The sequence below is a fragment of the Bombus impatiens genome, unplaced genomic scaffold, assembly GCF_000188095.3.
Source record: "Bombus impatiens unplaced genomic scaffold, BIMP_2.2 scf_0102, whole genome shotgun sequence".
Lineage (NCBI taxonomy): Eukaryota > Metazoa > Arthropoda > Insecta > Hymenoptera > Apidae > Bombus > Bombus impatiens.
Window position 1 is genome coordinate 5045968 of NT_176521.1, and position 25689 is coordinate 5071656.

General features: G+C 38.9%; 2 protein-coding genes across 5 annotated transcripts in view; one reads left to right on the forward strand and one right to left on the reverse strand.

Moving 5' to 3' along the window:
- LOC100747795 (RING finger protein 17) overlaps positions 1 to 25689 on the forward strand; it is a 310925-nt gene that overhangs the window by 176191 nt on the left and 109045 nt on the right. The window contains exon 1 of one of the 4 annotated variants that reach the window (XM_033318611.1): positions 20535 to 21270. The exons of the other annotated variants lie outside the window; for them this stretch is intronic. The gene's annotated coding sequence lies outside the window, so the exon portion shown is untranslated. Of the gene's footprint in view, positions 1 to 20534; positions 21271 to 25689 lie in introns of those variants that run through there. 4 annotated transcript variants of the gene reach the window in all.
- The window catches only part of LOC100742537, a 118602-nt gene continuing 96694 nt past the window's right edge, over positions 3782 to 25689 (reverse strand). Inside the window, exons 2-3 of the mRNA XM_003486202.4 lie at positions 23668 to 23874; positions 3782 to 9821 (exon numbers count right to left, since the gene is read on the reverse strand). Coding sequence (XP_003486250.1) covers positions 9475 to 9821; positions 23668 to 23874 — 554 coding nt within the window. The 3' untranslated portion in view covers positions 3782 to 9474. The remainder of the gene's footprint in view (positions 9822 to 23667; positions 23875 to 25689) is intronic.

Sequence of the window (25689 nt, forward strand, 5' to 3'; positions counted from 1 at the left end):
CCGTTACAAGCTACATCCGCGAATATTCTTCCATAATCTTCGAGCCTATTTACCTACGATCTTCTTACTATTCTCATGAAAAAAAAAGAGATTCACGCGTGCGCGAATAGAAACAGAAACGACGGAAATGAAAAGGAGCGAAGCATATCAACGGGGCTGGCTAGGGTAAAAATGCCAGACGAGATTGGATTCTTGAAAGTGGCTCGTGCGAGCCCCAGCTGATTACCAGTTTCGTTGATGGATTCTTAGGCCAACCCTCTGCCCTCTCGCGCTCGACAGTTTCGCCAATCCACGTCCGCCAAATCTGCGACAATCGTCGTTCCTCGCTGTGTGCTACTGCTCTGATTTTATGACCATTTTGGATAAACGATTCTGGTATTTGTGTGCGCATAATATTGGCAGATCGGCTGGCCTCATGGACCAATCGCAGTTCTACACGCACCTGAGCTACCCCAATCGTAGATACTTTACGATCGCTTGGAAACCGGGATGACTTTCTTGGGAATTTTGTCCCTTGGGTCAGCGTAACGAAATCTAAGCTTGATTTACATAGCTGAAATCGATGTATCGTGACGATGAATCATTGTGATGGAAATCGTTCGTTGTAAAGACGAGTTTCTTTGGATATTATGGGTGATTCAAAGCAGGCTCGAATGATTAACGCGTTTTCTAAATATAATTTTTCAAGCAGGAGATATATACAGTCTCAGAATTCAAGAGTCTCAGAAAATCTTTTGTTTTTAACAGAACGTTGATATTCGACGCGGATTATGAATTTGACATTACAGGCAATTTTCAGTAGAATTGATAATAGCTGTAAGAGGTGCGATACGTATGTTGTTTTCGTCGTATAAATACTAGTAGTTGTGGTATTAATAAGAATATATCTTGTTGCTGATCATGATTGCTGTTCTGTCATCGAAAATGTGCAATAACCGCTTGATCAACCGAAATAATTGAACAACGGAACAAAAAATATATCGCTATAATACGCGAGCGTGGATAGTCCAGCGCAATGGAACGCGTCGTCTTCGTTGAATTCTCGGAAATGAAACTACAAAGAGTCAGTTTTATTTCAGCCCCGGTTGCTTTTGACACGGAGTGGAAATGTGGGATATTTATCTCCATGGTAAATAATATGTTCCGTATACTCGTTGGCGAATTTTCGCGATTCGAATCAGCATAATTTCAACGCGTCCAGCGCATCCATGTATTTAATTAGCAGCAAAAACTGGTCGATCGATGAAACGACGTCAAAGTAACAGGAAAATTATTAAAAATCGAGGGACACTACGCTCGCGATTGCACGATCCATCCCCTGCTGTTCCATCCCCTCGAATTTCCTGCTATTCGGATTGTCAAATGAGCCGGAAGCTGTGAACCGCCCAATAATTCGCGCGTCTCGCACTCTGCGTCATTTTAAACGCGTTGAAGACTTAAGTCTCTTTTCAAATATTCTCTCACTAAAACCAATTTTTCTCTTTCTCGATTTTTATCGATCCATATTATTGTCAATATTATTTTCAACATGTATGCTTGTCAACATTATATTGGCAATATACGTATATTGATCGCTTGGAGTCTAAAAGGTCTTTTACGTACGATAATCTCGAGAATCTTAAATATCGTTAATAATGTCAGAATGCTTCTCCATATACGTTTGATAAAAATTTCAATTTACATAAACCTTGGCATTCTAATGGGTGAAATTTCGTTGATTTTCTGATTTTGTTACTCGCTTCGCTGGAAATTCTACACTGGCAGAATATTTCTCTGTTAATTTCTCACAGTCAGTATTTAGCTCGTCCTTTGAATTAAGGACAATAAGAAGCAGAGGTTCAAACTTCGTTTGTTCATTCCTTACTTTACCTCGTCTGTCTTTACCACTCTTCTGTTTTAAAGTTCGAATCCTTTATTCGTTCTTTGTGATCAGTTTTCTTCGCTGGCGTATCGAAAGGCGATGGAGAAGATAAAATTCTAGCGTTAGGAGAAAGACAGATTTCACGAGTTTAATGGACGTTCGTTATTTTTTTCCAGGATGGCGCGTGCCAACCGGGGGAATCGCGCAATTTTCAACAAAAGCAACTTTTAATTATTCAGCAATTTTCTTCGTTAACCGTTCCTCATTAGCGAATGGCTACTAAAGGGCGGTCATCCCCCTCTTCTCTAGCCCCGCATCTCTTTCTCTCTCATTAAAGATACATTTCATCGAGAACTTTTGAAACTAATTCACTTTAATTTCGCGTAAGGTCTATCGTTCTATTATATTAAACTGCCGAGTTCCGTTGCGTTGGTAACCGGCCGGCAGAATTGTTGGCAGCAATCGACGCAAACAATTTTCGCCTTTTTTATTGTTGGGACGTTGCATTCTTCCAGGAAAGTAGCGATCAATATCACCGTACCAATACAGACCGGTATTTTCTGATATTCTAATTGCAATTCTTACAATTTTTAATCCCAATCGTTACGATTTTAATTACGATTGTAGTCGTTGTGTTTCTTTTTAATTGCAAACACGTGTAATCTGAATAATTTTTTTTCAAACACCACTGTTCTTTATTCTTGTTTGAAATAGCAAGGCGAACGTCATGAATCTCTAAACTTCAATTTGAGCAGAATTCTTGAAAAATATATTTCTTGCGTCGATCGTACAAATATATGAGAAATGAAACTAATCTTTCAGTTTATACTCAAATTATACCGAAATAGAAGAACTCAGCAATCATCATTGTTATTGTAATTTAAAAATTCTCTTCGACGAGTACTTAGTAGAACATTATATGTATAAATTGTTAAGACGTTAAATAGAATATTATAAATATCAATACATATTGGATGAAATATTATAAATATTAATAGACATGGAATAAAATATTATAACAAGAAATTTATGCCTGTGTACAAGATATGTGTTCGAACATTTTTGCGAGGCAATGTAGATCTCTTTAAGAGTGAGAAATCTTAGGATGTAAAAGAATAACGTCAGGTGATAACGACAAGAGTAAAAGTTAGATTAAACGCGTAACGCGAAAAGTGTAATCAAGTTTACGGTAATTTGTCGCTCGTACCATAATGAAAGATCATTCGAAACACGTCGAAAGCGATACGTGTCCAGACTCGCAGCTACGCCATAAATTAAAACGGCAGAGTTCGATGAGTTGATCATACGTCGCTTACATCAAAGGTTTCCAGCCATGTGAGGAAAATAAGGACGCGTATCTTAATCAGGTTTGTCTAATTCGGAAGAACGTGTCTTGCAATTCGTGTCACTCGTTACTCGCTGGGACCTTTTTTCCTTCTTCTTTCCTAACACTCGTAGCATTTATGCTTAGGAGTACTTGCACCCTAAATACACGTGTATACGTTAGAATTAAAATGAATTATTTAGTGTCACGTGGCTAATTTTATTGAACTACGAAGTATAATTTGGTCTACGAAAAAGGCTATTAATTATCGTTGCTGGTGTTGTTATTTCTGGTTGTTTGACCAAAATAAGATTTAAAATACAAAATGCAAAAAATAATTTAAAATACAATCTGGCCAAAGGAGTTTTCTCGTGAGAACATTACCAGTATCCTCAAAGTTAGAGCAAAAGAGACATAATCTTCATAGTATCAAAACAAGAAAAGCAAAGGACATACAATATATCTGTTAAAAAATTGTTCGGCAGATAATTAATTTCGCTAAAACACGATCTCGTTTGCGAAAAATCATAATGCAAACTCGATTCTTCCATCTCGACATTCGATTAGGACTCCTGGAAAATATAATACGCTAATCATGCTCACGCATACAGTTTATTTCCAGAATTCTTAATTACGTTTACATTTCCTGTCAGATTATTTCGTTACAGCCGCGATGATTCGTTCGCTTAACTATATAGCACGGTATACACAGTCCTTGTCGCATGGCTACTTATCAGTTCGACTAAATCGTATTTATATTATGTACACAGAAAATATTTTTTCATTGGATGGTGCACGCAAAAAAGAAAAAGAATATGTTTTTCTCCTCTCCATTTTTTTAATTATAAAAATCACGGAAGATCTATCTAAAAATAAAAAAAAAAACTATACATTAATACGTACTTGCAGCTTTAGCAGCCATTTCAATAATGCCCCGATTTTATCGAAAAATAAATTCGATTTAAGTAATAACCTGATAATAATGTGTTATATGGCAATCTCTGCCCTCCAATTTTATATCTACATACTCATTTCTGTGTTGCTTTTTTATAAAAAATATTCAGACTGATAATAATTTTTGTCCGATTCGTGGTTCGCTGCGTTAGGTTTGATTCGGTTAGTGGTAGGAAAAGAAGGTTAAGTAGATAAATGTACCTGCTCGATCGTTTCTAGTCGATTATTCGTCGATGTTTAATCGAAATTGAATTTTTATAAACTCATTAACAGACTGTGGATTTTTATGCATCTCACTATAGGAAATTTAGGACTACAAAAATGTACATAATGCAAAAATATACAAAATATAGAAAGTACAGTACATAACATAATATTCAGTGGCTGAAATAAATTTTCACTCGCATTCAGATAATTTGTCTAATCATTCAGGTTTATGAAAATACGAATTTGCATAAAACTCTATAGCCTGCTCGTTGCTGTTTTCTTCCCTTTTCGTTGTAACAATGTAACCAACTTTTTTTCAAAATCTTTATTTCGTACAATAAATGTAAATCCATATCAGCTGAAATTTGCACGAGAATTTCCCCTATGCATATCTGCTTATCACCGTACATACAGCTACAAACTGTCCTTTTTTTCTTCGCAAATAAATTCGAACTTTTCATAAATAAACCATTTTGTCGTGATCATCGTCTCTCTAAAAAGAGAGATCAGCATGATCGTTAATATCGTCTCACTATTACAATGAGCCAGACACAAGTACGATCGATCGGAGTCGAAACGACGGAGTCGATGAAACGAGAAATGCGCGACGATGGTTTTCAGGAGACAAACCGTGGACACAAACGAACGACACGTTATTATTAATTGCCAGCAAACTTGCTGTTGTCGTATTTCGTTCGGCTCGCGGTGCGTGCACAATTCTATTAGCGGATATCGATTCTTGAAAGCGTTGACTTTTGGCCATACCGCCGCGCGAACAATGTTGCTTCGCCTTTGTTCCTTTTCTCTCCTCTTTTCTCATTCGTTCCGCCGTCTATCAGTAGCCTATTGTGATTTAAGTGCATCGACGATGAAACGTTATGATCGACGATTGACGGACAATCATGGTAAATTAACTGTTTGTCTCGTAACGATATATCTTATTGTCTTCCTTCTTCCTTTTTTTTTCTTTTTCTTTTCCAACTTCGATTAACTCGGTTAATTCATCGTAGAAGAACGAGGCATTCAGAAGCCAAAGTAATTAACTCTAATTTTTGGAAGTTCGTTAATTTTGTAATTTTTTAATATTTTGTATTGATATCGAACCTTTTAGAAATCAGACGATATCGTGTGGAATATATCGAGGAATTATTTATTAGGAAAATTTACTATACGTACACGTTTATTCGTAATTTTCGTTTGTAATGTTAGAACATTTACAGATGAATTTACAGTTCTTCTTGTATTAGTTTCTGGGGTCTATAATATTGGACGCTTTAACAATTCTCTAATACAAGAAGAACTATCATTCTTGCAAATTCGACGAACGTAGACGATCAGGAGAGCTCCATGAAACTTACTCTCTTCGATCATTTATCGAGGCTTGTACAACTCGACGATTCTTTCGTAAAGGAGTTAACACTTTTGGAACTATAATTTTTCCTGCAAATTCATTGACTAAAAAATCGCCAGAGATCGAGCGAAAGAGGATCAAGAAACAAACCTTCGTAAAAATACTACCCTTTTCAATTTTTCAATAACCTGCGTTACTCAATAATCATTATAAATCAAAAAGTTCATAGAGAAGGAAGCATAACTTTTCCAAAGCAAAGTCAATTCCCTGGAAAAGTGACTATGAATCAATCGAGGAAGAGTGGAAAAACAAGAGGATCAAAAAATACCACTGTGAAAACCATCCCCTTTGACCATATCGCAGCCCTGTGTTTGCTTGTTCGGTAGCGTTTTCACGATAACGCAGAGCCGCGTCGAGTTGTTTGCCGTGGCACAACAATTTCCCGGGTCCATTATCGCGCGTATAATCGCGATCGTTCCACGTGTAATCGCAATTGTTGCACGTATGACCGATCGTCAATTGGTTCGTTGCTAAGCGAAGCGTCAGGCCTTGGGGCGAACGCGATGCAATTACGCAGTAGCCGCGCGCGATTGTAAGACATAAGCTGATCGAATGGATGCGCGCGCGTGGTTCGTTGTTTAAGCGAATAATCACCATGGATTCGACGGAGTTCACAACTCTGGGGAAACAGTTCGATATAGCCTGACGTTCTTTGTGGGATTTAACAGATTCACCGCCATTACGGTCGCTGGTGATTAACAGATGGAAACTTTCGTGTCTATATGTTGAAATTGTACAATACGTGATTATGATTTTATTATACGCCAGCGAATATCGTTTGGAACGGATAGCCATTTGTCGAGGACTAGTTAGAAATAATATAAAAATTTCATCGATACGTTTATTTTACACTGCAAATAAAGCGAAGAGAGTGTAATGGAAAAAAATATGAAAAACAATTTCCACATACTTGCGGCAATTTTATTTCATATGATTTTATTATACGCTAGCCAATATCGTTTGGAACGGATAGCCATTTGTTGGGAATTAATTAGGAGTAACGCAAAAATTTCATTAATACGTTCATTTTAAACTACAAACGAAGAGAAACGAATATAAACTCGAGAAATATAGAAAAACAATTACTATACATCCAGAGTGATAATGTTCCCAAAATTACGACCATCTGTTTCGTATTATAAATTTACACGGACCACTGTAAACTTTTTCCTCCGTCAGAGTTGTTCGTTCTCTAACGTCAACAGAAACGATGAAACACGTAAAATAATAAGAAATTCCTAAATCGAGCCGCTAGTGCATCCATGAAGATCAACAATTTCACCGACTATTTAACTCGTCTCTACCAAGTTGTCAAGTTAAAAATCCCAAATCGTGAAAGTCTAGTCATCCGTTGCCAATCGAAGAACAGCTCAGAGCGTATCCACGGCTTAAGCACACGTGTATAACGAAGTTCTCTGTTTACGATGCGAAGTATCGCGGGGAGTCTCGATCCAAGATGGATCGAACAGCGCTGTTCGTTGAATCCCCGTACAGGTGAGCTCGTCTCGCGTATTATTACCTGACCGGGGAAAACTCGACTACCTCCGCCGTAAAGATCGACCAGTGCACTGGCATCGCTCTTTATTTTCATGACGTAGAGAGAACGAAGGAGGGATGTACCTCGTCCCAAATGCGATCTCATCAACGATTAAGAACCGCACCGAGGATTGAAGCGCCGTCTTCTTCCGCGTCGAGTTAGTGGAAGGGAAGAAAGATCGCGAGCGATAGTCCTTCTTCAAGACTCTTCGCTTTTACTGACGCAGCGGTGCTCATCGAGCCTTTCTTTCTTTCATTCTTTTCGTCTTTCGTCGTTTATATTTACGAGTGAAGTACGTTTTGATTTTATCTCGGCTCGAGTACATCGTCTCCGATGGAATTTAATTCAATAAGAATGTTGCGATTGGAGTTACGGTTTGTCTGTCTTCAGATTGTTTCAGTGAATTTGTACAGAAGGAATGGAATGGTACGGGTAGTTAAAAGTGTGATTGCGTTTGCATGCGAAGATATTCGAGTTTTGGAAAGGTGGAGTGTTCGACGATGGATTTCTTGAGTTTGAGGAACAGGAACCGCAATTGTCTGAGCGCGTACGTCTGGTTTTATGACCTCGGCGTTTTTTAAATGGATGTCGTTTCTTGTACCAATGACATAGAGTTTGCGTGCACATCACTCAAAGATCGTTCCTATTGTTGAAGATAATCCATTAGATCGAAGCAACCAAACAGATTTCCGAAGCGAACGATTTTACTGATCGACTGATTTGCGTGTTTCACAACTTGTAATATGCTCTTATCCAGAGTGTCCTTGTTTAAAATCTCGTATACTCTTCTAGGATGGTAGCTTGCAAATCTTAGTTACTACAGGTAGCAATTACTTGACTATTGAGTAGCTCAATTACTACAGTGAAGTAATTTTATCGACTTTTTGTGTAACATATGAAATGTCTTTTATTAGTTTTCTTTTTTCGTTTATTATTTCAGATATCTTTGCCGATAAAACTTCATTTATCTGAACAATCGATGTAACCATAATTCTAAGTAATTATGATTTTTATTCAGATAATACGACTTTACGTCCAGGTGTACTAGGAGCTTGAAATTTCGTTCCAACTAAATGATACGAAATAATTCCGTTATAATTCGTTGAATATTACATATGTTACTATATTATCATTAATAACACATATCACGGATTTAATTTATAACTTGAAAATTATCAAATGATCTCGCTTAATAATTCACATATTAAAACGTGAATCTGCGTGCTATCATCCTACGAAACAGGACGAAATTCGAAATCAGACACCGCGGTATGTCCTGTCGAATTCGTGGCACTTAAACTGTCCATCGTTTACTCTAGTTTTTAAACAAACTCCGCCTCATTCTTCATCGAACAGCTTATCCTATAAACCAACCTAGTGGCACTTCGAACAAATTCTATCGTATCCTTTTTAATCTTATTTCGACTATTCGTCTCTATATTAATTACATCCGCGAATGCTATATCGATATTCTACGCTAACATTCACCGTCATTCACTCATACAATGTTACATAGGTAGATCAAAAAGAAATACAGGACTGCCTTGTTATAATTGGGAGAGTGATGCTACATGACCCGACTTGTACATGTGACGAAGGATCGTCAATAACGAAAATTCGTGTGCTCTATCTGTATGAAAGTGTGAAAGAATGTGCACTTATTCATACATTTTATTTTAGCTCTATGAATACATAGAACTACATACAACTAATTAACTTCGACGTGATAGTTTTCTGAATTTATACTGGATAGAAAGAAACAATTGCATATACTCATTGTAAGAATGGCGCGTTTCCAAGTTACGTTCGACTATATTTGGGATAACAGAGGCACACGTACAAGTTCGTGCATCTTCTAAAGAAATTCTAAAGAAATCCTATCGTTCTTAGGATTTCCTGTAACACTATTATCCTGGTTAACTGGTCAGATATGATCTCGAACCCCAATCAGCTAACAAGGCATTTCTGTGTATCCACTGCTCCCCAGTTCAAACTATTCGCAAAACGGTCGACACAATCGTCTTATCTACCAAGAAAATACAAGTCTATCCAGACAGGTTCTCCGTCAATGAAACAAATCCTTGGAGCAGCCTCTTCCTTCCTTTTTGCCAGACGAATTAGTGATGCGACCGATCAGTCACGTCGGCAATAGACGAAAACGCAGCCTCCGCTTTTTAGCTTCATTTCCGCCTAACGAAGATATTTTCAAGAAGCTCCTTAGTGATGAGTCTATGTGGTCTCGTTGGACTCTCCGTGGGTCTGCCATAAAGACGGCTGTTGATGGCGTACAACTTGGGACTGAGTTCACATCTGACGTTGAACCACCAATCGCAGACGAACACTGCTTGACTGAATTGTGTACCATTTGGGCAAAGAAAGGTCGCCTGGCGGCCGTCTATGTCGCAGTAATGCCACGCTTGGCATCTTGTTTCCACGTCCGCGAAGAAGCCTGGGTATGGCTGGTCGTCGCAGTAGAAATTCGTGTAGGGAACTTTGCCAAGCACTGGATAATCCGTGCCTGCTCGACCTGTAAGTTTACCAGAGAGTTTGGTTAGTTGATGCTTCTTCGATGGGTCGTTGATATTTTTCTTGTTCAATAGAGAGAAGAATAGATGGTTCATTTTGTTATTGGGAACGACAAGAAAGGAAGTGCAAGAGAACTGGTGAGAGGATGGTTGTAAGATGCTATCTTTTAGGATGATTTGTTGAGACGTTCGAGATCTTGTCGCGTCTTAATTTGATTTGAATTGATTTTTGCTTTTTTAGGAAAAATTTCTGGACTTCATTCGCCTGTATATATAACATGGATATAATTAAACATATGACATAATTCAGTTTCAATTTGATGTGACAATACAATCAGATCATGCGATCTTCGGGTTTCTTCGGGTTTCAGTCAGGACAGACTTGAAACTGTTTCAAGCTCGAACCAACGAACTGCAAAGTTCACGAAACTTCGAAACGAAATCTTAAACACAACTCTTCCTCCTTTACTATTTTAAAAGTCGCACACTGCAAAACTGCAGTAACAATCATCTTCATCTTCAAGGACGGTTCCTAAAATCCACCCGTCCAAACATTATTCTTCGGTTCAAGGTGATTATCCTGCGAAGGCGGTAAACGACGAACGCCTACCGTGTTTTATCCGAAAATCTCATTAACCGACATAACAAGATACAGAACGATTCCGAGGGACGATAGCTAGCGAATAGAAGGAGGAAACAGAGAGAAGAGATCTTTCCCCTCGAACCGATCGCGGAAATCACGAGACGGCGAGCGGATCGAGCAAAGCTCTCTCTGCGAGAGGCCTGCGCTTTCGATTGTATCCTCGATTAATTGGTGGAAATGCCGCGAGGTCGAGATGCACCGCGCGTGTTCGGCCCAGCTGACACGTGTATTACCTGTACAAAGCAGCCACCTGTATTACCTGCACAAAGCAGTCACCTCGCCAGGTATCGACGTATGCACGTCGACGGCAGCCAAATCCCCGATCTGCCGACGTGTCTACTGCTTAACGATGCATGCAACATGCTTCCCCCGACCTGTTTACACCATGGCGAGTAGAGATCCCCCACCGTTTAATCCATCGGATTATCGTGGATCTGTTTGACCATCCTCGAAGATGATTCTGTTTGCTAGGATCCTGGGGTGGAGAAGGTATTGTTACAGATATCGCGGAATTGCGGTGAATTTAGGGGCGAAAGAAGAAACGAAATTGTTGGAAAGTTTGGAAGTGACGTTGTATAATTTTAGATAATTAACATTTCGAGAGTATACTAAACTGATGGAGAATCCAGGGTGGAGGATTTGAGAAGTAATTGCCTCTTTGTTAGGATTTAATAAGGAGAAGATTTTTCAGAGTATTATGAAGATTCTCGGCTTGTGTTATAATAACTTTAAGCTCCCTTGATAGTAGTATATTAACGTGCAAGGTTAGCGCTTTGAAGATGATAGTATACCTCGTAATGATAGTAGTAAATTCATAAAGTTAATTAATAGAGGTATTCAGGCTTCGACAACTGGGATTTTCGCTTGTTTCCTTAAAGTATTTAGTCTTTTACATTAGAGCCTGGAATTTTAAGAAACTTGAATTTCAAATCGAATAATAAAAATTCCATTGTTTATTCTTCAACGATCAATAGAATAGAATATTTAGTTGCTTATGTAGTAACAAATTTCTATGTCGAATTTCTACGAATTTACGATTTCGATTGTGCTTTCGGGCCTTTATTTGCTCATATTCGTGGCAATTCGATTATTCTGTCACGCGATACGTATTTGATCGCAACCTTGTTATATCATGGTCCGTATATTCCACGCGTTATTTATATAATAATAATGGAGATAGCTATTAGCACGGTGAACAAAGAGAGGAAAAAAGCTTGATCTGGATAACGCAGTAGATTGGGACAAGCATCTGAAGAGCGAATTGTCTCTGGATCAAACCTTAATCCAGTAAAGCGGCCGGCTGATCCTTTTTCCTCCCTACAATTTGTATTCTCAAGGGAAACTGCGATTTGCATTCATAGAGTTCTCCACGCTTTCCTCGAGTCCAGCTCACAGTTCCAAAGAATTGTCCTTTTTTTTCTATAAAGAACGCGATTATCGAAGGTGCTACTTATTTACACCGTTGCAAATAACACTTTGTATTTTACTATCGGATAGTGATATGTAATATTTATAAATACTGTAGTATCGTAAACTATTATAATTAGTTTATTAATAATAAATGAATTAAGCAGACGTTAATTAAGCAGAAAACAATGGTTATTTAACATGGACTAATCGTAACAAGGTATTATAATCAAGACAACTAGATAATTAATTAACAATTCTTGTCAACGCAAATTCAACTCTCTCTTAACAACGCTAACAACGCTATCTCGACAACTCTCTGATTTCTCAACTCATACTGCTGTTAATTCGTTTATTGTCTCCTAGCAACCCCTTGTCTTTTGTCTTAGCCTCACTACGCACATGCTCAGCAACCGCTTGTTCACAATCCGCACGACACCCCCAGGTCCCTCGTCCACGATACTACAATACCATAAACTTTGAAAAAATATTTCCATGTAAAGCTATTTCTCTGCTATTGAATGCTTCTGAAACTTGGACAGTTCCGTTCATTTCCACAAGTAACCATATCGTCGTCGTCAGTTAGCATTTCTTAGCTATATATCCAAGTGAAAATTCCGAAACCCCTGCGAAATATCACAAACAGATCCAGAAAGAAATATATAGACCCCTTACGAATTTAGCGATGCTTAACGATGATAATTAAAATCTGAAGAATGCGCGGCGAATTATAAAGACGTCGTTCCACGGAGCAACTAGAACGCAAGAAGCACGGGATGGTAGCTAAGGTGTGGGGTGGAAGGCGGCAGAGGAGGGATGGAAACGGAAGGAAGCATCGGCAAATATTTCATGAACACAACGAGTGACCCGCATAAAGAAGGAAATTGCTCTAAGAATCTTCAGTCTCGAATTGCTGGGCTGGAATAAATAAGCAAAACTCGTGGTGCACGCGAATCAAAGCGCGCGCGTTTTCCTGGCGCGGCTGCTTCTCTCTCTCTTCCTCCCTCCCTCTTCCACTGTCGCTTTGTCCAGCGTCCGTTTCCTTTCCTCGTCGAACAAATTCCTCCTAACGAGGGAGTCTCGTCGATAATAGACACCTTTTGCCTCTTTAGTCTGTCTGGATCTTCTCGGACAATTGTGAACTCGCATGGAAATATACGCGAGCCTCTTTTTCTTCTCATACCACTTTACTTTATTATCATCGCCCTCTTTTTACCTACACTTGCTCGCGAAAGTGCGCGAATTTTTATCACAGAAAATTTGTATGTATGCTCGTGTAGCTCGTGTTATATGGAACATTTTGAAATTATATTAGCAGTACATTGGTGTTTAAAGGCAGTCTAAAAATGTATATACACGTTACAAGATATTTATTGGAAACGTATGTTCAGTAAAAATTTAGTATACAGCATGAATACCTATCTATCTAAAACATATAATAAGTATTTTGTATTAAATGTGTCTCAATCGAATATCAAGGCTTATTAATATAACAAATAACTGTGTGTTTAAATACTTTTGTAATCTCTGTGAAATATGTACTTACTCTATATACAGGGTATCTCAGTTAAACGAGATCACACAATTACTTTCCTTATTTACGATTGCATAAAAAAGCTTCTCAGTATAAAGTATTGCATATATAACAACGGAAAGAATTTTTTCTCAAATTCGTTCTTTTTAGAAGATTTCGATATGTACGTGTATTTGCAGATTTGCTTGATGCTTTACCAATATGCATAGTGATGACAGTCGAGTGAATGAAAAAATGTTTCGTATTCATAAAAGGTGTCTACAAGTGTTGGAATACTTTCGTAAGACTCTATACGTTTCCCTCCGTTTGCTTCTGTCAGTTTCTCTTTTTATATGCATTGGCTTTTTGCTTTGTATCGCGTTCGAACATATCCTACGAAGGGAAAACTCTGTTTTCTTTGCGTCATCTTATCGTGCGACGAGGATCATATTTTATGGAAATAGTGTAATACGACTGCCAATAACGTTTCTAACGTTACCAGAGGCATTCATTAACGAATAATACGTACGGGATTTCATCGATTCGACGAACATAATGGGACATCAATCGTTCTCGGGACCAGATGTTGCGACAACGCGAGACTTTGAGGCTCTCATTCCGTCTCGCTGACGATGCCTCTAAATCGTCTGTCGACATGTTCCTCTTCTACCCCCATCTTCAGGCCAAGTTAATGGCCGTGTACACTCGTCGCCTGTTAACAATTTATTGAATCAGCCCTGGAATGCTTATAATGCTATCAGCGCGGAAGCATTTAACGATTTGCTCGATCGCAACGATATTTTTCGAGAAATTCGAGATATAGTGGAGACTCTTGTTTTTTCTTCGTTTTATATCTCGTTAGACTACCAGATGGTGACTTCATCAGAGAAATTTTACTAATCGTTTGCTGATCGATATGCGTGTCTTTGTCTCGTTTACGAGACTCGAAGAATATTGCAATAATTTCAAATACGAGTTATAATGTAAAAATACGATTGCATCGAAAATGGCCTTAAAAAAACAACGTTATTGATGTCGTACCTTACGATAACGATGATTTTAAAGAAAAACAAAGAAGAAACGACTATTTGAAAAACGAGTCGCGTATCAGCATCGTTCGAAGCAGCTATGCGTTGTCTGTAAAAAGACCGATAATAACAAACCATAACTGTACACATGAAAACTGCACGCAACACGGTTATAGAACGTGAAACCGAATTGCGATGGCCAGGTGCGCGATGGCAAAGCTTCTTAGCGAATTATAACCACTCGTGCGAGCCTTTCTTCCTCTCTGTTGTCCGTCTAAACAACTTTGCGTCACTACTAGGAAGCCATAGCCGTTCTCCGTCCCCTCCATTCTCTCCCACCCTCTATTTCTACCACCCCGTAGCTATTCGAATCTCATTCGACGAGCAGCATAGTTTCAGGTGGCACATCTCGCCGATCTCTCGCTCAGCCCCAAGAATACGCTCGTTGTTGCCCCAAACAGAGGCGGATAGAGAGCAAGCTGACAGACACGATACAAACGAAACATCAGACAGGGAAATACTTGTATTCAGACGGAGACAGATTATACACAGATGTAGAAGTAGAAAGAGACGTGGATACGTGACTATAGAGACAGAACGTGCACTTTCCAACATGGTTGGAAACTCGTCCGCATCGCAGTGACATCCATACGAAATTCGCACCTTCCATCGCTTGTCCGACCTGTTTTGTCACCGGAAGAGATTTCGTGTACCCGCACGAAATAAACGTGCTCCTCTCTCTTTCTACCAGCTCGGATCCTCCCTTCTCGATCACCACCTTTGTTCTCGTCCTCTTTTCCACTACCCATCCACCCCTTCCCTCTGCTCTTGCTACCCCCTTTCGTTTCTGTATTCGATTCGGTACTCTCTGTTCAACTTCGACTGTCTCTTCGTTGATGATACTAGCGTTCTCCCGACGCAAGCACGCCCACTTCGTCCAGGTAATTATAACTTCGCCTGGCTTCACGCGGAAACGTATTCTCGTCCTCCGGCTTTTCATCCCTTGCACCGGTTCGCGACGCGAGACGATCGTTCTAATTATTTCGTTCCTTCGACGCGCAACGTAGCGGATTGTTTCCTAGTCGAATGTTACGCGAGAGGAGTTTCCGCGGATGGAATGTTTTTTTTCGACGAGGGGCCGGAGGAAGGCAGAGGTTTTTTAAACGTGGAACAGTGTCGCGATGTTGTGAATTTGACGCGTTGTATCGAGGAATTTCCGGAGGAATTATTCGTAGATTTAAGGCATTTGTTGCGAGGAAAAGATGATTGAAAAGTTGTTCGTATCCTGGGCATCCAATCGTGAGCGGATTTGGAATAAGGGGTAGTTTTTGAAGTATGAAAGTGCAAGTGTAATTGTTAATTATATAGTGGCTCCTTGTTACGTTAGGCAATTTTGAGGAAGAAGAGATGTTTGTGGGGTAGTTTGTATTTTAGATCGTCAATTGTACGTCGAGTTTGAAACGAGGGGTAGTTTTTGCAACGAGGAACTGGAATTATCACTACGAATTTGGATACAGAGCTTGTTATTACTAAAATAATATTTCTACAACAAAAATTGTTTACTTGTAACACACAGTTTTCTTAAATTCGTTGAAGGTATGACACGTTGGAAAATTTTGTATAACTTGAAGCAGGATAAAGTCTAGTCTAGAGGAAAGTTCAAAACATATTCGCGATATTCGCATCAATATTTCAAAACAGCCAGTCGGAAACGAGACATTACGATTCGAGATCCTTCGCGTTCCTTTTCACAAATCCAGCTTTTAAAGCTATTCTTATTCTCGAGGAAGGGATAGTGGCACCTCCGAAGATGGCTTGACGGAACAGTGGAATTGTAACCAGCTGCTTCATCGTCAGGAATCTTTCATACGTGGCTAAAGTGTGAAATACAAAAACGGTGTAAAGTATCGTAGCACGGAACGAAGAGTTGCTGTCCTTTTAAAAATCGCCACAGCTTTCGTCTAAAAAGGGTGCGCCATTTGCTGAGAATTCGCCATCTTGAGGGGAGTTTCGCTATTTGAATAGCAAATTCTGTGTATTCTATCGTATAATGAAAGCAAATTTTACTTTGTAACGTAAAACGGCACGATATTCTACGCGGCCGTTTAAGATGCATCAAAATATTTTATTCCCAAGTTCCTTCTGCTGTAGAAAAATGACGTTGTATGTATTTCCTGTTGAAAGAGGAGATTAATAGAGAAGATATATTAGACTTTTGGATATTTATTACGATTGATCACTCGCTTAAAAATGTAATTGACAGGCGTGCGATCTTCTTAATCTTGCTATTTAATATTTTATTAGCTGTAGGACAACATTTTTAACAGAGAGATATTCGTTGCGTTGCTATCATTCCAACACGCCATAAACAAGTAAAAAATTAAGCAAGTTTGGTACTGTATAGTACATATACACTTTTGTCAATAAATTGCGAAACACTTGCTAATTCCAAACGTAAATTTTAACAAAATCTTCACAACATAGCATAATAAGATTCTGTCTGTACGCGACACGACACATCTTCACTTTTCATCTGACATTTCAATCGCATGTGAAACTATTTTTCGACGTTACGTCGAGCAAGTAAAAATTTCATAGGATTCGCATTCTATGGTTGTTGAATTAACGCTGAAATCATTGTTTATACGATTATATATCAGCAATCGAGCATATCTGCGGCAGTATTATCTATTTAATCACCTGCTGATCGATGGATTAATAGTAATACCTGCTCCATTATCCTACTAGTCAATAGCGCTAGATATTCACACTGTTGACTTATCTTGAATTTGTATGGCATGATCAGAACTGGTGACATTCACATTGTTTATTTCATGCCAGGTTTCATGTGCTTAGAATATCTTTATCCTTCGTGCAAGTGAGACTTTGTTACAAGGGAAAATGAAATTCATGCTTCGGCAAATTATAATAATCTTCTATATACTTAAAACAATAGACGTTGCGTTATACTTCTTTAAAAACACCTCTATTTATTTCCAACAATTACAATGATTTTATTTAATACAATATAATAATATTCGTAATGAAACTGATAGTTAAAATACAAAAATTAGATTCTCCCACAAAAGAAACATGCAAGAAACCGCTGTTGAATAACCAAAGGGTTAATATTTTCATAGAAGCCCAACCCCCACGTCTCTCTCGAACATCTTCATCTTCTCCGGTTAAACTTACAGCGTATCAGTTCAAACACAGACCACATCCTGCTCCGCTTGGCAAATCGGTGCAAATTAAAAATTACAAATTCACGACGTATTCACGCGACGAACCGTCACGAATCGATTCCCAGTTCCGTCGCAGCGTTTCGTTTGTCTTCAGCGTCCCTTCGGCTCTTGGAATCTCGCCAGGCCGTCTCGTCGAGGTCAGAGAAGAAGAACGCGGCCAAGCAAAAAGGGACCATACTTGCTCGAGGCGAGAATCTCTCTGCCTCTTTCTCTTGCTAAACCAAGGGAACGCGAACCGTAGAAAACAGCCGTAAGCCTGGAGAAAGAAAATCGCGTACCGATCCGCGATTGTTTCTGTTTCTCATTGAAGGAGGAAAATCTATCCTACTGTTTGGCAAATGAAGGACAAACGCCTGGGAAATGCATCAGTCTCAGAGGTTCTGTCTGTTCTTCCCCTCTTTCTCTCTTTTATATCCTTCCGGTGGCAGCCATCGTCATAAAGTCAGTCAGCCGAACAGTACGAGGTTTGTCGCTACCCCCTATCCCCCCTCCAACTAGTATCATTTCGCCTCTTTTTCCCACCCTTCTGTCTTCTCCTTCGACTTATCTCTTTTTCTTTCAGCCTCTCTCATCTCGACGCATCTCCTCTCGTCTCCTCGCGCTCGCGCGTGCTCGTACATTCCCGTTCAGAAGTATCACAGCACATCCTGGTTTTATATAGAAGACACTGTAATTAGTGGAAATTGTCGATTGAACAACTAATCGATGAAAATTTTGGATAAAAATTCGTTTCGTGGAACACGGAATTTCTGACCTTTTTATGGTGTATAATAGTTTGCTAGGAATAGAGTCTAAAGATACTAATTTCAAGACGCGCAGATCAAATTTTTGGAGTTTGACGTATATCAATTTGATGCAAGTCGTAGAGTAGTATGAATTGACAACTGTTTAGCTTAGGTTTACTTAGCGTTATTTAGAAAGGCATGTTGCCATTGGATAGGTAAGGTAAATTGTCGTATAGACTTTACGTTTGCACAATTCATCAAATTGTGGTCCCCACGTTTGAGAACTGCGATTTTTATGCCGAAAATTACACATACGTATAATCAACGTTGCTTTCTTGTCATTGATAATCATTATCGACGAATTTGCTTGCTTTCGGCCATCGTTCATTTTTAAAAACGTTTCTATAAGTAACCAAAAACAATACCGGTTACCAGTAACAGAAAACAAAAAAGAAGGTTTGACTCTTCGTAATCAAAAACAATTTTCTTCGTCGATAATGTTTATCAGTGACCAAACAAAATTTTTTACCAAAGAATTGTTTCAATTCAAATGCTAATTCTTATATTATATATATATATATATGTTTTTTTTTTTAATTACGTGCAATAACCGTTATGATCCCTGGACTTAGTATACTTATGAACGGGGGTGTACGTCGTGAAACGCACGAGAAAACGTAGTAAACCGCGTTTAGAGGTTCAACCGAGAAAGGAAAGGAGAAAGGCGATCAGACGAGATGGTAGGTTAAAGAAGGATAGAAATGCTTGGATCCGTCTCTTTTGCACCCTTGTTCTCTCGTGATTCCACAGCCCCCGGAATGCTCCTGCAGAATCTACCGCCTTTGGTTAGTGCAGAGGTCGCGTTCCGGGCTCGGCTATTTCATTATCCTATCCCAGAGTACGATGGGGAGACAGAGAGAAAAAGAGAGAGCTAGAGAGAGAAAGAGAGAGAGAGAAAGTAAGTGGAGAAGGATAAACGTGGAGGTAGGTCGGTTCCATCGTATAACCGACCCTTCGCGAGATTGAGTGGAACGTTAAGTCAATGAGATAACTTTACGCTGTGCCATATTGATTTTGCTCACGTTTTTCACATCTTTTCCGTTCTGGTGGATTTTTCTGTTGCCTGTGTTTAAGGGTGAGTCTTGGGTGTGTTGAGATTGAACGATGGTTTCTTCATAGTTTCCATACGATGTCTTTTTAATACACATTCCTGCTTGTTCTTTATAGACAATAGAGAAAAAAAATAGAAATTTGTGGTTCGTGGTTTATGGTTGTATGGCTTTTTCTCTTGCCGGTGGGTCTTTTTATTGCACGAGTTTAAGGGTGAGTGTTGGCTGCGTCGAGGTTGAAAAGTGGTTTTTTTTGATAGTATCAATATGATGATTTTTTAGTATGGATTCCTGGTTGTTTTTTATTATAAAAACTTGTGTATTAATTTGTTGAAGCCTTTTCTAGCCTATGTAACTAAGAAAAGAACAATTCTCGAAAGTAGAACGTTCATACGTAACCAAAAAATTCGCCGTGTCGTAACAAGCACACTGTAAAATAACAAAGGGATTACAGCCACCGTTAGAATCGGTTTTCTTTGGCATAGGAATTACGGAAAACGTTCTACAATAACATCCACCGCGTGACGATGGGCGTTACGTGTTTCGGTAAACGCTGTGGTGATTTGCGGTGGCACTGGCAACACGCTGAAATACCCTCATTGTCACAGAATTCGCGATCGATAATCGACATAACGCGAGACTTGCCACGCGGTCAAGCAAATCGTCAAAATCCTTAAGCTGATTTCGAAATGAGAGGCCAATCGTATCGGAGAAAAAAGTAATTATAATTAACAATTAAACGACGTTTAAAAGCTTCATTATTATCCAACAGCGTCAAATAACTTTTAACGATTATTCTATCCAAAATCGTGACTTTATTTTCAAAATTTAAAGGATCAACCATTGAACAACGTCGTTAAACAATTTTCAACTAAATCGAAACTTAACCCCTGAAATTATGATGTAATTAATTTTAATAAAATGACCACAAGGATGGCTGTTCTAGCCAAAACATCTGTTTTTCGCCTGAAATTTAAACAGTTTACCATTAAACAGTGCCAGCAAACAACTTTCACCTATCGTTCTATCCAAAACCAAAAACTCCTGCAATTTGAAGCATTTATCAATTGCACGACATTCAGAAATAATGCTCAGCAAGAACGGCTATAACCATCCTAACGAAAACTTCGATTTTTCGCAAAATATTTGAAGAATGTACATGTAACAACTCCATTAAACCTTTCAATGTTCCAACGCCTAAACTGTCTAACCAAAAATCGAAACTTCACGTTTTGGAAGAAGCCAACAACGTTGCACATTATTCACCCATGAATCGTCTACGGATTTCTTCTCGTGGCTGCATCGACTTACCCTCTGCCCCATGTTCGAACAACCATGCAAAATATACCCTTGGTAGCGTGTTAACCGCATTCTCTGCCGCTATCTTCGCGGTACACTTTAGCGGAGGCTGGTATCAGCTACTCGCCAGAAGAAAGGCGTGTCTTTTCCACTGAATATCATTTAATTTAACGCGTACATTTTATAATCGGCTGTTACACGCGTGTTCGCGTAAATCCATTTCACGACGGTCTTCCCTGCTTCTTCGTGGTTGTGAAGCAACGTCGCCACGTGTATTTGTGTCAGTGTATACGGTTTGGAATAGGGTAGAGAATGTCAGAGAGAACCCTCGCAGCAACAGACCGCGCTATAGAAATTTTCCGCCGGTACGTGCAGACTGGAGGATATTTTACGACCGATCGATTATCGAGGAGTGAGAGGGTGTGTACGCACAAAGGGCTGGAAGAAAAGTCGAAGGGGAGCCGAGCCCTGCATACTGTCAGGTCAGTGAAAAATCTTCAAAGAAGCTGCACCAGGGTACCAGACTAACGTGGCTTGGATCTCAAGCGCCTGTGTATTAATAATCTGATCGATTTGGTGTTTTTACCTCGTTCTTGAAGTTGATCCAAGATTTTGTTATTAATATTTCCGAATTTCATAATGATTCATAAAGTACGACGTGTTGTTCGTACAACGTTATTGGTTTTCTTATCAGTCGCGCACTTCTTGCTTTCGTTCATGTTTATCGATCGTGTTGCGCGCAATTTTTTTTTAGTAAAAACTATGCCTTTGTTAAACGAGCATCGTAAAAAACCGATTTTTCGACAACCTTTCCAATAACTTGTAAATATTTGACGATTTTAGATGGCGAATTTTTTACTATTCTATGAAAATTATTGCGTAATATAAAATACCATCGTGTTATCCGAAAGTTATTTGCGTTAAAAGATCAGTTTATTAAATAAGTGGTATCCTTTTTTACGAAAGTGTTTTACATTGACGCTTCCTTAATAAAACGATGAAAATTGATTTCGTTGTTTATATTTTGATAATGTATAGCATTAAAAGTAACATGATACCAATAATGATACCAAATATATCAATTTAATGACGTTACAAAGTAAAAGCTTTGGAAAAGAGATAACGTTCCGATAGTTGAATTTGAGAAAATTTCAACTGCGTTTATCATCAAGATATTCTTCAAACGCAAGCTACGAGCTTTGGAAATGGTTGAAAAAAAGAGAGGAAAAAATCGAGAAGACAAACCTAACCGGGGGTCTAATAAACGCCCTTAAACGCGATCTCGAGACGCTCCGGAGGTCGGAATAAAAACGTTTTCCGGTTGAAGAGCAGCGAGACAATACGCTGGCATACCTCGGCGAGCAATAACTGTCTATGTATTTATTTCTTGCCTTTCATTCCGCATCTCCACAATCGCATAAAGCGGCCGCTTAAACCTGGAGGAACTTGTCGGAAGATCCGAAGCTCTCTACTATTCCCCTCCGTAGAAAAGAAGAAGGGACCGGAAGAAACGAATTTAAATACGACGTTTCTCGTGAACGACCAATTTTCATAGTTCTCCTTTCCATAGTTCCTCTGCAATTGCCCGAAACGTTTCCTCGCTTATTCTTCCTTCAACGTCCCATCAGATATTAAATTTTGAAAAAGAAACCTGTTTAGAAAATATGGACAGTGTGTAGCCTTTTCGACGTTTGATAATTTTTTGATTTAAACGTCCTATTGTTTGAATAAAGGATCGTGACAATATAGCATGTGGATAAGATGATTATTCATGGATCAATCATGCGAGAGTATGGAATAATTATTCCGATCGTCGAATGTTGGTTTATTGAAATTAATAGTTTGGTGTATTATATCGCGATCTGTGCAATTAACATAGCGGAATTTTATAGATATTTCAAGGAATGAAGCATTTCATAAAATAAAATTTGCAATGAAATTGACGTGATTGCTGTTTGAAACATTTTCCATAATGTTAGAGAGAGAGAGAGATTTAATTTGTACAGATAACAAGGTAGACCATTAGAGTATGAATTAGCAGTATTTCATACGGAAATTGCCACACTTCTTATTTAGATATCCAACTATAACTCCGTTTCAAAATGTTCAGCGGTTCTATCGATGCAAGAATATCATTACTCGTTGAAATTAGAGTTGTGGAGGTATTTGGTACCTTCTGGCTACTAATAGATTTGAAATATACCTGATCTATCAATACTTTGTATCATAACAACGCGCATTTCGTATATCGTTTCTTTTTTTCTTAACAATTCTTTAACAATTTTTCCAGTGAAATATATTTATATGATACTCTTTTCTAATCTTGACCTATAAAATATACCGATAATTGATAGGGAAAACACTGGAACAGCCTGTATAATAATATTAAAACAAATACACGAAATATGTAACGTTATATTATTGCCTCGTAATTGTCAACGAATAATGACCGGTTGATAATTGAATTAATTGAATCGCGTGCCTAAGTGAATGCTTAAACCGTATCTCAAGCTTTACGCTCTATTCTGCTTCCAATGAAACCTTCACCTCCATCTATAAAATACGCGATAAGACTAATTCCTCTGCAAATAGTCATCCCAGTAGTTCTCCCCTTCTATTCTCTCACAGTGCTTTCTCGTGTTCAGACTCAATTGTAAAAGAATTTTAACACGTGCTGAGAAGAGCTTGAAGAACGCGAAAACAAATGAAACTCGCGATGAGAAAAAAGTTGGAGTCAGACGAAAGAACGAGACGAACAGATGAGAGAAGAAACGGAGGAAATAAAATTCTTAGAAAGAAGAGAAGGATCAAAGAAGAGACGAAGCAGCAACTTTGATCGCGAACAGGAAATGTTTCGCAAGACGATCTTGTTTACGTACCGGGTATCGATTTCCCGAGATCGAGATACTCGCGAACAGAGGGGCTGAGAAATCCAGGAGGTACAACCGGTGCCTCGTTCGTTGGATTATTTCTTTCTTCCACGTCCTCGTAGTAGTAGTCCTCGTTGTCGCGGCTGTCCTCCGCGTCTGGGTCCACTGGTTTCGCCCTCTTCGACACTTTGCCGCTTTCGCTGTCCCGTACACTCTCTGCAACACGAATAATACACAGTCGATCACAAAAGTATTCGAGCACCTTGTATAATTTGATTTTAATTCTTTGTATAATATTAACGTGAAACATAGAGCACAGAACATCGGCCGTACAACCTGCTGTACCTTGGATTATTCTAAGTCTGTATCTTCGTTTAGAGAGGAGACTTCGCTCTTCGAGTCCATGGTAATTTCAATCATAAAAAAGTTTCTCAATATCTGGAGGGACGTTTGTAAACTTTGAAAAGAAATGACGTCTTTACTTTGCCACCCGTTACATGATGTAAAAACCATCTTTGAAGAAAATGAGTTGAGAATTGTGAAAGTTGTGGCTTCGCGCTTTGAAACGAGCTCAGACGAATTCTTATACGATTTGTTTCTTCTACGAAGTTTTAATTACAATAGTTTCGATATCGACAAATTTTTATCGAAAACTTAGACTCTGTCTCCTAACAGGTAACAGGGAGATAATAAAGGATGGTGTTACTTAACTTTTCCAATTACAAATTCATTGCCGATTTATACACTTTGCAATAATTTATATACCGTTCTTCTAATTCGACCAAAGTATCCCGATGTTTATAAACGACAATAACGCGAATAACAATGGAAACTTCGAATACCTGTCCCTTTTGAAAAACAGAAATAAAGGGAACACGCCACGGTACGATGAAAGAAACGTTATTCTGGAGTGTGAACAGAGCAAGTGTTTGTAAGTCTCGCACACGATCGACGTAGCCTGTACACGAATTAATCCGTTGCATTTAGACGCATAAAGTTCGGCTGGTCGATGAGCTGTTAATTAGCTTCCACGTCACGGACGCACCGGCATCAAATGGGATGAACGCGGGATTGTATCCACCTTTCCTCGCGAAGTAACACGTACACGACAATGTGCGCAAACAATACACTATAGCGAGAATTCCGCGATCCAGATTCTAGATGCGTGTACGATCGGCCAGCTGTCACTGGAATTTGAAATATTTCGAAAATTACTGTTTGTTTCTCTTCTACATACGTAACGTGCCTCTGCGAAGGATGATTATGTTAACTCCACCCAGAGTAGTGGCTCATAACTTTGTGTTATTTGCTGCAGTATATACGAAATTAATAGAGTTCCGTGTTTGCTGGTTGTGTCGTTATCGTCATGTATAGGGTGATCCTCCTGCAACTATGATGCGACAACGTGTACGGTATAAGGTGACGATCGAAGAGTTTCGAAAAAATTGTCGGACAGATTTTTAGTTTGATAAACGCTAATCTTGTTCTCGTTATTGGACTGCGGATTTTTATGCGAATTTATATTTTTATAGACACAAGCGATACAACGTAGAACGTAAATAGAGCTTCGTTTCGCCTATCGAAGGTATTAACGAATATTCCAGTTTGCATATTTTATATATTTTTCCATATCGTACACACTCTGTTGCATCTCTGCGTTTTTTAATTTGAAGGTGCAGAATGAATATGTAAGATATCGAAAGCGGAGTATGCTCGTCGTAATCTTTGCGTATGTTCCACTGCTTACGAAACTTTTACATACATGGTATCTCTTTACCTCTGTTTATAAAAGTACGAAGCCGCATGAGAATCCGCTGTCTGCTTATAGCCGGCAGCGTTGAAAGCGACTTACTGGGCGTATCAATTCACCAGAAGCTTCATTTCATTTTCTCTCGATAATTAACTGTATTGTGGCCGCGAGATGAATCGATCGTGCGAGATTATAGACTCTCGCGGCTCAACAGTTTACACAAGTAACCCTAACGATTTCGGGAATTTTGAATATTTCACAGAAGGGGAAACGCAATCACC